Source organism: Capricornis sumatraensis, chromosome 16 (assembly GCF_032405125.1).
Source record: "Capricornis sumatraensis isolate serow.1 chromosome 16, serow.2, whole genome shotgun sequence".
Lineage (NCBI taxonomy): Eukaryota > Metazoa > Chordata > Mammalia > Artiodactyla > Bovidae > Capricornis > Capricornis sumatraensis.
This window is the reverse complement of record NC_091084.1, coordinates 55,658,453-55,672,094: the sequence shown is the minus strand read 5'-3', so window position 1 is coordinate 55,672,094 and position 13,642 is coordinate 55,658,453. Positions and strand designations below refer to the sequence as shown.

The window sequence follows — 13,642 nt, the reverse complement described above, 5'->3', positions numbered from 1 at the left end:
CTCTCACAACTCCCACATTCCCACCTCTCCCATCTTTTGACCCTAGCAAAGCCCATTCCACATGAGAGGGTGAGGCTCGGCCAGCCCACGTGGTTGCTGACAGATCTGCGCTGACTGACCCCTTGTTAACTATCACTTCATTATCATCTAGGAGTGTCACCAGGTTAGGCCCCAGCAGGTCCTTTGTCCCCTGTGGGTAATGATGTCTGAGAACTTGTTCCAGGTCAACAGCAGCCTGCTTTTAGGAGGAGACTCCAGCTCTGCCCAATCCTGAGGGCCTCTGAGTCTCTCTACTATACCGGACGACACCTGTGCTCCTCAGGCTGTCTGAGTCAGCCTGGGTGTTGGTGGGAGATCTTCTCACAAGGGCAAGTCCCTTTGGGCAGGCTGGGGATGCAGAGGGATGTCAGGTAGCAGGTGCTGTGTAGTGTTGGACCCTTGCTGTGCAGCTCCTGGCTCTCTGTATTCATGGGGATGCTGACTGCTTAACAAACACTCCAGTATCAGTGCTTAACACATTAAACCATATTTTTGTTCACATAAACTCCAGCACCTCCCTCCATCCTCCCTAATGCCAGCCCTGCCTTTTGGAGGAACCCTTCCTCTGGGGAGGTGCTCAGCAGATCTCCAAGTGTTGGTCTCTGGGAACATTGTACTTGAGCTTGTGGGCTTCGAAGAGATTTTCCAGCTCCTTCATGTAGCGCTGGTGAAGCCTGTCCACCTCCTCCTGGGAGGGATGTGGTGTCTTCTGCACCTCGATGGGCTTCCCCACTGCAAGACACAGAGGTGAATGGTGGTCCAGAGTAGGAACCACTGAAGGCGCAGGGATCGTGATGTTCCCACTAAAATGGTCGTCTGAGCAGGTAAGCACTCTAACTCCCTCCCTTTCAATTCTATTTTGCCTTATAGATTCTAAGATGTTGGGTCAACTTCAAGATTCTGATATATCAACAATACAGCCAGCTGGCATTTGCATGCATTATCTCTTATGTTATCCTAACAATCCTATGGGGATATAACCTGGTATAATTCCTGTTTGACTTCTGAGAAAATGAGGCCCAGGGAGGTTAAATAACTTGTTCAAGGTCACATAGCCAGGAAAAATCAGTACCAGGGTGTAAGCCCTGGAGATGTGTGCTTAGCCTCAGGGAAAGTTGAATCTGGGATTTTCAGATGCCATGATTGGAAAAGCTTGTATCTATGGAAGAAGGTGGATCAGAAAGCAGCTGCCATGTCTTCTTTTGGGAATGGTCTGGTGGTAGCAGCACTATAAACATTCATGAGTATGCACCACACAACGCAAAGAAAGTCTGATAGAGGGGGTTGCCTGTACTCAACAAAGAAATGACTGGGTGAGTAGAGATGAACAGCTCTATTAGTACTGCCATTGGAAACTAGTTGGAATTCAAGAAGAAAGCAAATAGTTGAAAAATGGTGCTAAGTCTATGGAATAAAGCCCATGCCCATTATTTACAAGGAAATCCCTCTGGCTTTCCTTTGGAGCCTGATGATTGCTACTTTACACACAATTCTAACAGACCTGCAAAGGCCTTGTACCCACCTTTTCCAATTATTGTCGTTAGACTCTGTGGTCAGAATTATACCCTCCTTCTCTTGCATAATAAAAAGTCAAATATCCTTATCAAACCTCAACTTTGTTACCAAGGGCAGGGTGATCTCTTGGAAGTGATTTACCTTCTGTGAGCCTATGTTTGCAATCAATAAAATGGGGAGGAGAGGCCTTCCTCACAATTTGTTGGGAAAACTAAGCCGCTGCATGTAAGGAGCCAGTGCAGTGCCTGACACAGGCAGGGGCACAGTGATCAGTAGAGGCTCCTGGCCATTGTGCTCCTGCTACTCTTCTCATTCTAGACTGCCTTTCATAGGCTTACTTGACTGTGTGTCTGTTTCACACACCAGAAAGCGTGCTCCACAAAGTCAAGGGTGTACTGCTCTATGTCCAGGTCTCCTTGCCGCCCAAGCCCAGGCCTCTTACTCTATAGCCCTTCCCCTCCCAGCCCGGGTCTAGGCTCACCCACAGTGGTGATGGGTCGGCGGTAGGGCATAAGACCAAAGCTGTACTGGAAGACTCCACGGCCATAGAAGAGTGGGATGGAACCTCTAATGCTCTTGTGAAGTCGGTCCTGAAACCACCGCAACCAGGAACCAGGAGAGTTCTCAACCTGCTCATAGATGTCATTCTCCCCAAAGGAGAAGATCGGCACCAGATCTGCCCTAGAGGGAGACAGGAGAGAGGGCGTGTGGATGGGCAAGAAGGCATAAGCTGGTCACCTACCTTCCTGGAGGGACCTAGTGAGCAGGGACTGGAACAGAGGACAGAGCCCTGGGACAAAAGTAGGAGGCCTCGGGTGTCTCCCAGACCTGCCAGGGCTTCTTTTATAACTTCAAGCAGGTCATGGCTCTTTTCAGGGTCAATGGCTGGCACTTGGATTGTTACTGAGTCCATGCTCTCTTTGCTTGTCACAAGATAGGCTAGTGAATCTGAGACAAAGTGTTGGGACGAGGAAGGGACTTTATTCGGAGTGGCTGACCAAGAAGTTGGCAGGCTAGTGCTTCCAAATAACCATGCTAAAGGGCCAGGTTGCCAAGTTCTTTATGGATTATAGATTGGGATATAGGTGAGAACATAAACTAAACAGACTATTTGATCCTTGCAAATGTCCCAGAATGGCAAGCCTCAGGCATGGGAATGTGTTAGTATATCCTTACAGTCCTTTCAGTTCAGTTGCTCAGTTGCACTCAACTCTTTGCGACCCATTGACTGCAAAACATCAGGCCTCTCTGTCCATCACCAGCTCCAGGAGTTTACACAAATTCATGTCCATTTAGTCAGTCATGCCATCCAACCATCTCATCCTCTGTCATCCCCTTCTCCTGCCCTCGATCTTTCCAAGCATCAGGGTCTTTTCAAATGAGTCACTTCTTCGCATCAGGTGGCCAAAGTATCGGAGTTTCAGCTTCAACATTAGTCCTTCAATGTACACCCAGGACTGGTCTCCTTTAGGATGGACTGGTTGGATCTTTTTGCAGTCCAAGGGACTCTCAAGAGTCTTCTCCAACACCACAGTTCAAAAGTATCAATTCTTCAGCACTCAGCTTTCTTTATAGTTCAACTCTCATATCGATACATGACTACTGGGAAAACAATAGCCTTGACCAGACATATCTTTGTTGGCAGAGTAATGTCTCTGCTTTTAAATATGCTATCTAGGTTGGTTATAACTTTCCTTCCAAGGAGTAAGCGTCTTTTAATTTCATGGCTGCAGTCACCAACTGCAGTGATTTTAGAGCCTCAAAAAATAAAGTCTGACACTGTTTCCCCATCTATTTCCCATGAAGTGATGGGACAGGATGCCATGATCTTAATTTTCTGAATGTTGAGCTTTAAGCCAACTTTTTCACTCTCCTCTTTCACTTGCATTAAGAGGCTTTTTAGTTCCTCTTTACTTTCTGCCATAAGGGTGGTGTCATGTGCATATCTGAGATTATTGATATTTCTCCTGGCAATCTTGATTCCAGCTTGTGCTTCTTCCAGCCTAGCATTTCTCATGATGTACTCTGCATATAAGTTAGATAAGCAGGGTGACAATATACAGCCTTGACGTCCTCCTTTTCCTATTTGGAAGCAGTCTGTTCTTCCATGTCCAGTTCTAATTGTTGCTTCTGACCATACAGATTTCTCAAGAAGCAAGTCAGGTGGCCTGGTATTCTCATCTCTTTAAATATTTTCCACAGTTTATTGTGATCCACACAGTCAAAGGCTTTGGCATAGTCAATAAAGCAGAAATAGATGTTTTTCTGGAACTCTCTTGCTTTTTCAATGACCCAGCAGATGCTGGCAATTTGATCTGTGTTTTCTCTGCCTTTTCTAAAGCCAGCTTGAATATCTGGAAGTTCACAGTTCATGTACTGTTGAAGTCTGGCTTGGAGAATTCTGAGCATTACTTTACTAGCGTGCGAGATTAGTGCAATTGTGCGGTAGTCTGAGCATTCTTTGGCATTGCCTTTCTTTGGGATTGGGATGAAAACTGACCTTTTCCAGTGCTATGGCCACTGCTGAGTTTTCCAAATTTGCTGACATATTGAGCGCAGCACTTTCACAGCATCATCTTTTAGGATTTGAAACAGCTCAACTGGAATTCCATCACCTCTACTACCTTTGTTCGTAAGTGATGTTTTCTAAGGCCCACTTCACTTCACATTCCAGGATATCTGGCTCTAGGTGAGTGATCACATCATCGTAATTATCTGGGTGGTGAAGATCTTTTTTGTACTGTTCTCTACAGGTGGGCAACTCAGGTTATTTTCCTTTGGCAGCCCATTGTGTGTTCCTACAGTAAGAAAAGCTGCAAGATGAGGGTTAAACTCACAGAAGCAGGTCCAGCACCAATTCAAAATTAAACCTTTCCGGTTACAGGATCATGAGAGACAAACCAGAATACTGCTGAGAATCCTCCAAGATAAAAAAAAGTCTGCAGACTTTCTGGGAAAATCTCTTCCAGCTAGGTTTGTATTCTTCACTGATATTTAAAGATAGGAGAATAGCTCTTTACTATGCCCCAAACTCCATTCACCCAGATTCTCTAGGTCTCAGATGTAATGCAAGCTTTCAGCAATGTGACATTTAAGACGTAATCCCTTTAGTTACAAAATCTTCCTTCTAGAGTCTTCTCTGGGTATGTGGGCCTGAGACAGTGCATCTATCACCAACATAAAATCTTCATTGTTAATGAATGGAGACACTGCCTGCCAAAATGGGATCTGCATTTGCCTCTGCAGTCTTCCTTCTAAACTACAATCCTTGCCAATCTCCAGTTGAACCCCGAGCCCTCTCCCCAGTACCCGTGCATCAGGGCGAGCCTGATGAAGCCCTTGCGGTTCCGCAGCACCAGCTTGTAGGCTCCAGGCCTGGCAGTCAGTGACTCCTGGACACCCCCAACAACGATGGATAGCATGTTGCCGCCTCCTTTCCTGCTCAGAATGTGATCAGCACTCTCCTTGTCTGATGAGACCAGCCCTGGGGAGAGAGGAAAATGGTCACGTACAGTGTGAAGGGGGCAAGCACGGTTCAGGAGTATGTGACTTGGGCTCTCCCCTACTCCCCAGCTGGGAGTCCCCTCATGACAGGCATTGAGCAGTACCCCTTTACCCAATACTCCCACCAAGGTCATCACTGAGCACAGAGCTGTGGGAAATGCTTTTGGGTCTCATCTCCTTGTCTACTACACATTCACTTGGAAGAAGTATAGAACAATCAGGCGGCCTCGTTAAAAATCCCTCCTCTGTCTTCAGCCCCCATAGTCCTGGGATAGAAAGAGAGGTAAAATTCACCTGAAGACATGATGTAATCCCTGTAGATCGGGACCCAGAAACACCAGTGCATCATCATCAGATATGAGCGGATGCCTGGGAAAACAGAGGAGAAGCCCGTGCCCTCTGTGCACAGGTTCATAAAAGCTCCGGTAGCGAGGACACCATGAGGGTGGAAGCCAGCAAGGTAGTTCCGGGAGGGGTCCAGCTCGGCAGTCTTGACCAGCTGCAGGGACAGCAATCTGGTGAATCGGGGCTGCACCCACTCCCCCCCAAACCCCACTCCAATCTCCCTGCTAGGTTTCTGTGCTGACCTCTTCTATGTGTTCCCTGTGCCCAAGTGCTATCACACCCCATGTGAGTGTCCTGTGGTGAGAGATGGCCTGTCTGAGGATCCTTGTCCCTGGTGCAAGCATGAAGCAGAGAAGACGCTCAGGGAGACTATGGAATGAAAGGGAGAGAACAGACTCACAAATGGATGAGGCCAATACCCTCTGCCTGGGAGGAAGACCCCTGTCCAAGGTTGGTAGGAATCCTGGAAAGAGGACTGGAGACAGGCCATTGTCGCATGTGAAGGGAGACCTTGTCCCAGGCAGAGCCCTACCAGAATGAAGGAGCCAGCACAAGAGGGAGTGAGCCTCTCACCAAGTTTTGTGGAATCTGGAGTCATGTCTCGGGTAAAAAGCTGGATCCCTGAGACCCTGTGATTCAATGTAACAGATCCCAGGATGCTGAAGGTAGAGGTTGGGAGGAGGGCCATGAAGTCTCTAGTGATGCCCGCAGGTGTGGGTGGAGAGGGGTCAGGGAGGTGTCCTGTCAAGTCTGCAGCACTTCCTGACACCAGGTCACAGCCTGCCCACAGCACTGCACCCCTGCTCAGGCCTTGGCCTCTGTAGACACTGCTGTTCCTGGATAACGATATATTACACAGAAACCCAGCTCCTGAACTGATCATCAGGATGAAGGGGAATCAATTGTCATCAGGGGAACACTGCCTGAATCTGTACCATTACCACGTTAGGAAGCCCATAAGATGCATTTAGAAAGTTTCAGTGCTCAGAAGTAGTCTCCTAAACTCTAGAAACTCTACCATTAGGCTCTAGCTCATAGAGTCACAGCACAAAGGACTGTGAGTGGAGTACCTGAGCAGAATTGTTAGCACAAAGAATGTTGCTTGCCTGCCTTCAAGCCAGCAACGACTGTAGCTGCAACTGACAATGGGCCTTGAAAGGAATCCAGGATGGAAGAAAATAGGATACTGGTCACAGAGAGTGAGGATGTGCATGCAGGAAATATTGCAGTGAGCCCAGATTTTGTTTCTCCCCATATGTAGAAAAACATGAAAATCATTAACTGGAGATGTCTGCGTTTTGACTGGCAGTAATCTTTTGATGTTTAGCTACATGGCTGGTTTGGTTTTGTTTTTTCCAACAAAGCCCCATAAGTACTGACTTCTCCTGTCCCTTTTAGAACAGCTCCTCAGAGATTTCTGAGAGGCTGTCTCTGAATACAATCCTCAGTAAGGCATCGGAACAAAACACCTGACAACTCTAAGGTTGAACACTTGTTTCCAGTAGACAGCAGAGCCTCCCTGAACCCCCGTATCCATGGCCACCGAAGATCCCTGCAGGGCCTGCTCTGTTGAGGTGTGTGGATGACTTGGAAGTTGTCCTGGGAGGTGACAAAAGTCAGACTCTGTGAGCCACAGCGCCTCCTGCAGGCCTCAGTCCAGGACTGAGGGACAGTCCAGGACAGGGAGGTGAAAGTGCATGTCATCTCTCCCTCTGCTGGCCACTCGGTGGTACTGCCCGCCGTCTGCAGCTGTTCTCGCCACAGGCCTGCAGGGGCTACAATCCTGAGCCCTGTGCTCATGAAATTTCTGCAAAGATGTTTCCCACAATGTCAGTAGTGTCTTATGCGAGAAATACTCTGGAGGAGATACCTGGTTACAGGAGGGACAGAGCAGACACAGGTAAGACCGGCACAGAGACGCTCAGCAGAGTTTTCTGCCAGATGTGCAAAAGACAGCAGTTCCAGGAGTGATAGGAGAGCCAGATGCTGTCCTCAGAAGCCCCAGATCACCTGATGTCTCATGGAATCCACACAACCCAATGATGTATGTGGAAGCATTTCCACTTTACACATGAAGAAACTGAAGCTCAGAGAGCATGTGTAACTCACCTAAGGTCATACAACTGGCATGTTGCAGACCCGGATTATAACCTATGATGTCCACTCCCAGAGGTGACACAGTATCCATTCTTCTCTCCTGTGTCCAGAGAAGGCCACCTGTCCCTGCCTGGCACCTCTCTGTGTCCACATTGCCTTCCTCCTCCTGTCCCCACTAGATAATTAACCATCACAGCTGCTTACATCCAAGGGTTTAGCCTGTCTGGGATTCAGGAATGGAGCAAACGTCAGTTCACTAAAGATCAGGGGCCTGCATCCCCACAAACTGATCCATGGGCCCAGGCTCCAGGGTACAAAATGAACCTGAGGTACCATGAACCAGAGATCAGGGATTAAGAGATAGGCAGAAGAGGAGGAAGTGGACTGTTTAGTGGCTCCCTGGGGAAACTGAGATTCAGAAAGAACACAGCTCTGTCCGAGGACACATAACATATCAAACACACAGGGGCAGGATACACCCTGAGGGCTCTCTGCTCTGTTCCTATTCTCTGAGCCAATGCACACACTTTAAAAGCAGTCAAAGAACCTGCTCTGTATCCTCGCTCACACCTTCTTCCCTATCAGGGTATCAGTATCATCATCTGATTAAGTGTCAGCCAGATGCTCTGAAAGCTTGTTTCCATTACAGATTCCTTCACACCAAACTTAGACTGTGGAGGGATTCACACCTGTCAGATACATAAGTGTGCGGCACTACATGGCCTACTGGGTTCCTCAAATCCTGTTCATTCATCAGTTGTCATAGTGGCCTCACCTCACGGAAGTTGGACAAAAGCTGATTCTTCCCCTAGCCACATAGTGGTAGAAGCCTGTCTCCTGCTCCTGGCCCAGTATTCTGCTCCCTGCACACAGGGTCACACTTCCCCATGGACACGTGGGGACTATGGTCCTGACCACTCCCTAGTCAGCCCCTTACTCACCGAGATGGGGAAATAGTCCTTCATGTACTTCCATATGGTCCAGTTCCTTATGAAATCACTCTGCCTGCCCGCCTGCCGTGGCGTGTCTCGATCCAGGTACCACCAGATCGCATACAGGATACTGATCATCCAGAATCTTGTGAACAGGAGGCCAATGAAGACTATGCAGAAGATCAAATCTGGGAAGGGAAGCAGGAATCATTAGTGGTCAGAAGTATGAAGGAACGAGCTCTCCCCATATACCCAGCTCTAGCAGCACTGTCCATTCCAGCCCTCCTCCTAGGAGGAAGAGACCAGCTTCCCAAGGTTTTGAGGAGGACAAAATGCTGTAAACATTGAGAGCCTGGATTTGAAACCAGTTGGCCTAATTTCAAACTCTCATTGTCCCATTGCACCAGGTCACTTACCCATTTGAGTCTTCCCCTTCCACCTCCCTCTCTGTCTGTACACCAGATGCTCAAAAGAGGCCTAATGGAGATGTGACTGGATGAACTCTTTCTGGTATCCATTCTTTAGAACCCCAGAGAAAAGGTATTCTTTCTCCCCAGCCCACTTCCTGTCTACCCCCAGCCCATCTTTCCATAGATAAATCCCACCACATTCCCCCTTTAGTTAAAGACCCCTCATGACTTCTTATAACTCTGACATTCAATTCAAGCAACTCAGCCCGAACTCAAGCTCCTCACTGGTGGCCCAAACCCTCTCTTGTTCCACTCTCACTCATTACATGCACCTCATGTTCCAGCTACGCCAAGTTGCTCAGTTGATAAAAATCCCTGAGCTCTAGCTTTTGCTGAGCTCTTTTCTTTGCTGCCAGGCCCTGTCCTGCTGAAGGAAGGAGGGAGGAAGAGGGCAACTCAGGCCTGGTCTGTTCATCAGGACTGCAGCAGGGCTAGAGACAGCCCCAGTGAGCAATTCCTCCCAGACTTATGATTCTGAGTCCCTTCACAGGATAATCCTGGTTTTGACTCAGGGTCAGGTGGTCTTTGGGACTGTCTTTAATCTGATGCTAATTGAGCCTCACTGTTAGAGAATATTATGTCCTCTCCATTCCACTCCCTCCACTGAACACCCTTTGCTCATACTCATAAAGAAGTTCATCCCCCAACTGTAGTCCATTTGAAAGTAGGGCAAACCAGGACTATCATTCATGTCCAACTTCATGCAGCAGGGGACTTCTGACCCAGTCTGAATAGTGCCTCTGCGGGCGCTAAGTTGCTCCAGTTATGTCTGACTCTTTGCAATCCTGAGGACTGTAGCCCTCCAGGCTCCACCGCCCATGGGATTCTCCAGGTAAGAATACTGGAGTTAGTTGCTATGCTCTCCTCTAGAGGATCTTCCAGACCCTGAGATCAAACCAGCATCTCCTGTGGCTCCTGCATTGCAGGCAGTTTCTTTACTGCTGAGGCACTGGGGAAGCCCAGACTGAGTAGTAGCAAAATGCATGAATCAAAGTAGTTTGGGGCTCACAGAGGCTCTCTTTATTCAGAACATCGGCAACCTGTCAGGTGCTGGTGGTTAAGCCATGAACAATGGACAGGAATTCTTGCCCTCCTGGTGCTGGCTTCAGGGTTGTCTTTGGAGCACTCTGTTTTGTCCTTTCAATTATAATGATGGTAAAATATGTTTACTATATACTAGTCATCAAAATGACTCTTTGGTATTTTATTATTGTTTTTCAGTTTTCATTATAGTTCATTTACATGTGTATTAGTTTCAGTTGTATAGAAAAATAAACCTGTTAACTCATACACATATTGACTCTGGTTTTTTGTGTGTGTTTTTTAAAAAAATTTATTCCTTTCCTATACAGATCATACAGAGCACTGAGGAGAGATCCCTATGCTTGCAGCAGATTCTATTGTTATCTATTATATATACAGTAGTGTTGTGAATCCAAATCTCCCAATTTATCCTTCCCCCTATCCCCTGGTAACCACAGGTTTCTTTCTACTTCTGTTTTGTAAATAACTACTCTGTACCTCTTTTTGATTCTGCATATAAGTGATATCATGTGAGATTTGTCTTTTTTTGGCTATCTTCGCTCAGTTTGACAGTCTCTAGGTCCATACATGTTACTGAGAATGACGTTCATATGTTCCTTTTTATGACTGAGTAATATTCCATTGCTTGTATTATGGCATCTTCTTTATGCATTACTCAAATGGATACTTAGGTGGCTTCCACGTCCTACCTATTGTAAATGTGCTGTTATGAACACTGGGGAGACTGCATCTTTTCAAATAATGGGCTAATGACAGAGGCCTTATGGAGAACAGTATAGAGATTTCTTATGAAACTATTAGAATACAATAAGACCCAGTAACCCCTCTCTTGGACATATACTTGAAATGATTTTTGAGAGTCAATTTGGTGTAATTAAATTAATTCACATTGTTGTGTAACTATATCAACCTTCATCTCAGAACTCTTCATCTTCCTAAACTGAACCTCTGTACCCACGAAATTAGAACTTCCATCCAGGTCGAGAGAATAAAACCAACTTGTTAATAGTGGTTGGTTGTAGGGTAGGATTTGGGGGAAATCCTTAACTTTTAGAATAGACATTTTGTTTCAATGTGTTAAAATAGCATGTATTTGCTTTTTAGTGAGAAAAAAGAATTTAAAAATGTGGGCACTTCTACTTGATCAGAAAGAACTCCCCCATCTAAACATCTCCCTCACTCTGGCCTCTTCTTTAAGTACTGTCAGCAGGCAAAACCCTAACGGGTGCATTTTCAGCCCCTGAAGAAAGAAAACACCTTCTTTCCCCTCATAACGACAAGAAGGAAAGATGTAAAATCCCACTTTACTGAGACCCAGAGAGGGTGTTCAGGCTGGCTAACCTCATGCAGAAAACTAGCAGGATGAGTAGTAGTTTCAATTCTATTATGTCCGTATCATGCTCCCAACATTCATTCATTCAACAAGCATTTATCAACATTAACTCTTCTAAGAGATAGAGACGCAGATGAGAACAAGACCAACTATCCGAAAGGAGCTTACCTTCCTGAGTGAGTGTGTGAATTCTAGAGAAGAGGAAAGAAACAGAATAACAAGTAACCCACTGGAAAGTACTTGTTGCTGGGGCCTGAGTCCTGAGTAACATGTCCCGGTTGACATTTCTGGCCACATCTTTGCCCCTCCCCAAAGAACTGCGCTAGGCCAGCATGAACCATCAGCTCATATGCGCATATGTGCAACATTTACTGGCCTCCTGGGAAAACTTACTTTACTGAAGGCCTGTACATTCTGCCTTGTAGATTCATCTCCTAATATCTTTGGAAAACAGCCCCTTTTCTCTACCCACTGCCAGCCTCCCTAGACCAGGGTAAGTAATCTTTTAAAGAGCCAAATTGTAAGCATTTCAGACAGTGGGGCTCAAGAAGCAACATGGGGGATTTTGCATAGGCACATAATCATTTAAAATACAAGCATTTAAAATGTAAAAGCCATACTTCACTCATGGGCTGGCACTGTACAAACACAAAGACAATCAGGGGGCTAGTTTTCAATCATGGGTCTATGAGGTGACATCTGATATAGATTGTGACCTTGTAATTGAGCAGGACTTATGCAAAATGCAACCCACTCCAGTATTCTTGCCTGGAAAATCCCATGGTTGGAGGAGCCTGATAGGTTACAGCCAAAGGGGTCGCAAAGAGTCAGACACAACTAAACAACTTCACATACAGCCTTCCTGGGAAAGATCCCTCATGTCCTCTACCTGCCTCTTTGTAGAAAATCCTCAGCTTCCTAAGTCTTCACCAAAATTCAAAAATAAAATTATAAAGAGAAATCATAAACATGAAAGAAAACAGTCCCAAACAAGAAAATAAATAACAGCTCAACGATTCCGCAAATTCAAAGATTTTTGGTTTGTTCCCAAAAGCCATAGTTAATATTGAGATTCATCACTGAGCAGTTTTGCAGATACTGAACTCCCAGCAGGTGGAAGAAATTGCTCACCAGCCCATAGACTCAGACCAGGGGAAAACAGAAGGCTGATGATGGTGACTCCAAGTTACCTCACCACCAAGCAATCAGACAGTTCTCTAGGAGTTGATCATGCACCCAGCATCTCTTCTCTAGAAACTGTTCCCTGGTAATCAAAGAGGTTTCAGGCATTTTGAGCCTTAACTCTCTGGACTCCTTGCTTGTCCCCTGTAATAAAGCCTACACTTTTTTCATCACAACCCAGTGTCAGTATAGGAGTTTTACTGTGCTCCCACAAGCAGACCCAAATCTGACTTGCTAACAACTCCTCCCTGTTATCTGTCTCCCCCAACACCCCAACCAAGAACATCCCTAAATTACAGCTTGTCTCCTACAGATTGGACCTTGTCACTCCTGTACCTAAAGCCCTCTGGGGGATCCCCTTTGCCCTTGGGATAAGAGTCAAGGTACAAGCTACTGTTCCTGGCATCAGAGGGTCTGGATGCCTTTTCTCAGCGCTCTCCTTCTAGCTCCAGGCCCAAGGTTACTTGACTCTCTGTCCTCCTCTGGACACTCCCAGGTCCCAGGCTGAGCTGAGGTGGACACAGTCAGACACACACTCTTGTTGGCAAATCTCCCCCAAGGCCCTGTGAGCAAGATGTCCCTCATCCCAGGTGATCCCCAGGCACTGAGCTCAGCATCCACCTTAGGACCTGTATCTTTCCCCATCAATGCACCATGTGCACCTGAAACGGCAGGTGTCCCTGGCCTCCCAAATCCATCTCAGCTTTCCTTACGCAGGGCCAAGTAAGAGAAGATCAACTGCAGGACCGCGAAGGTCTGCAGCCTGCGTTCCAGTGGCACAAACAACGGTGCAAACTCCACCATGCTGATTCCTCTGCTTCCTCTGGAGGCTTCTCTGAGCTCTGCTGTGGTCTGAGACACCTGCTGGGTTTTGTTGCTGCCAGAGGTTGCTAAGCATTTGTGGGGGTGGAGGGAGTTGTCCAGCCAGCCATAGAGTCCCATTGCACCTACCCTGGCAGGGAACAGTATCCTAGGTAAAATATTCAAAACCACCTGGCTTGGACTAAACTTACTACAGAGAAAGAGAAGTGCAGTGGACTCTTCAGGCAATACATTTTCTGCCAGATCACCTTTGCTCAAATCTTGCCCATTACTGGGCAATTGAAGCAGCAAGTATAAGGCAATAGTACCCTCTTTACACTTACACAACTATTTGGCTGCAGTAATTGTCTCCTTTCACC

At 46.7% G+C, this 13,642-nt stretch overlaps 1 protein-coding gene across 1 annotated transcript; it reads right to left on the bottom strand.

Annotated features, from left to right (window-relative positions):
- Positions 1 to 616: 616 nt before the first annotated feature.
- LOC138092936 (2-acylglycerol O-acyltransferase 2-like) lies at positions 617 to 13,265 on the bottom strand. Its single transcript, XM_068989009.1, has 6 exons — positions 13,175 to 13,265; positions 8,442 to 8,620; positions 5,353 to 5,557; positions 4,864 to 5,038; positions 2,036 to 2,235; positions 617 to 771 (listed from the first exon to the last, which is right to left on the bottom strand). The coding sequence occupies exons 1-6, from the start codon at positions 13,263 to 13,265 to the stop codon at positions 617 to 619; spliced, it is 1,005 nt and encodes a 334-aa protein (XP_068845110.1).
- Between the last annotated feature and the right edge of the window lie 377 nt (positions 13,266 to 13,642).

What these genes read in the sequence shown, in the direction of transcription:
- LOC138092936 (XM_068989009.1), bottom strand. Translation starts at nt 13,265, where the DNA reads ATGGTGGAGTTTGCACCGTTGTTTGTGCCACTGGAACGCAGGCTGCAG. An exon ending in GGATTACATCATGTCTTCAG is followed by an intron (nt 5,039 to 5,352) that starts GTGAATTTTACC and finishes CTCTCTCCCCAG; the next exon opens with GGCTGGTCTCATCAGACAAG. An exon ending in CCGACCCATCACCACTGTGG is followed by an intron (nt 772 to 2,035) that starts GTGAGCCTAGAC and finishes TGTGTCTTGCAG; the next exon opens with TGGGGAAGCCCATCGAGGTG.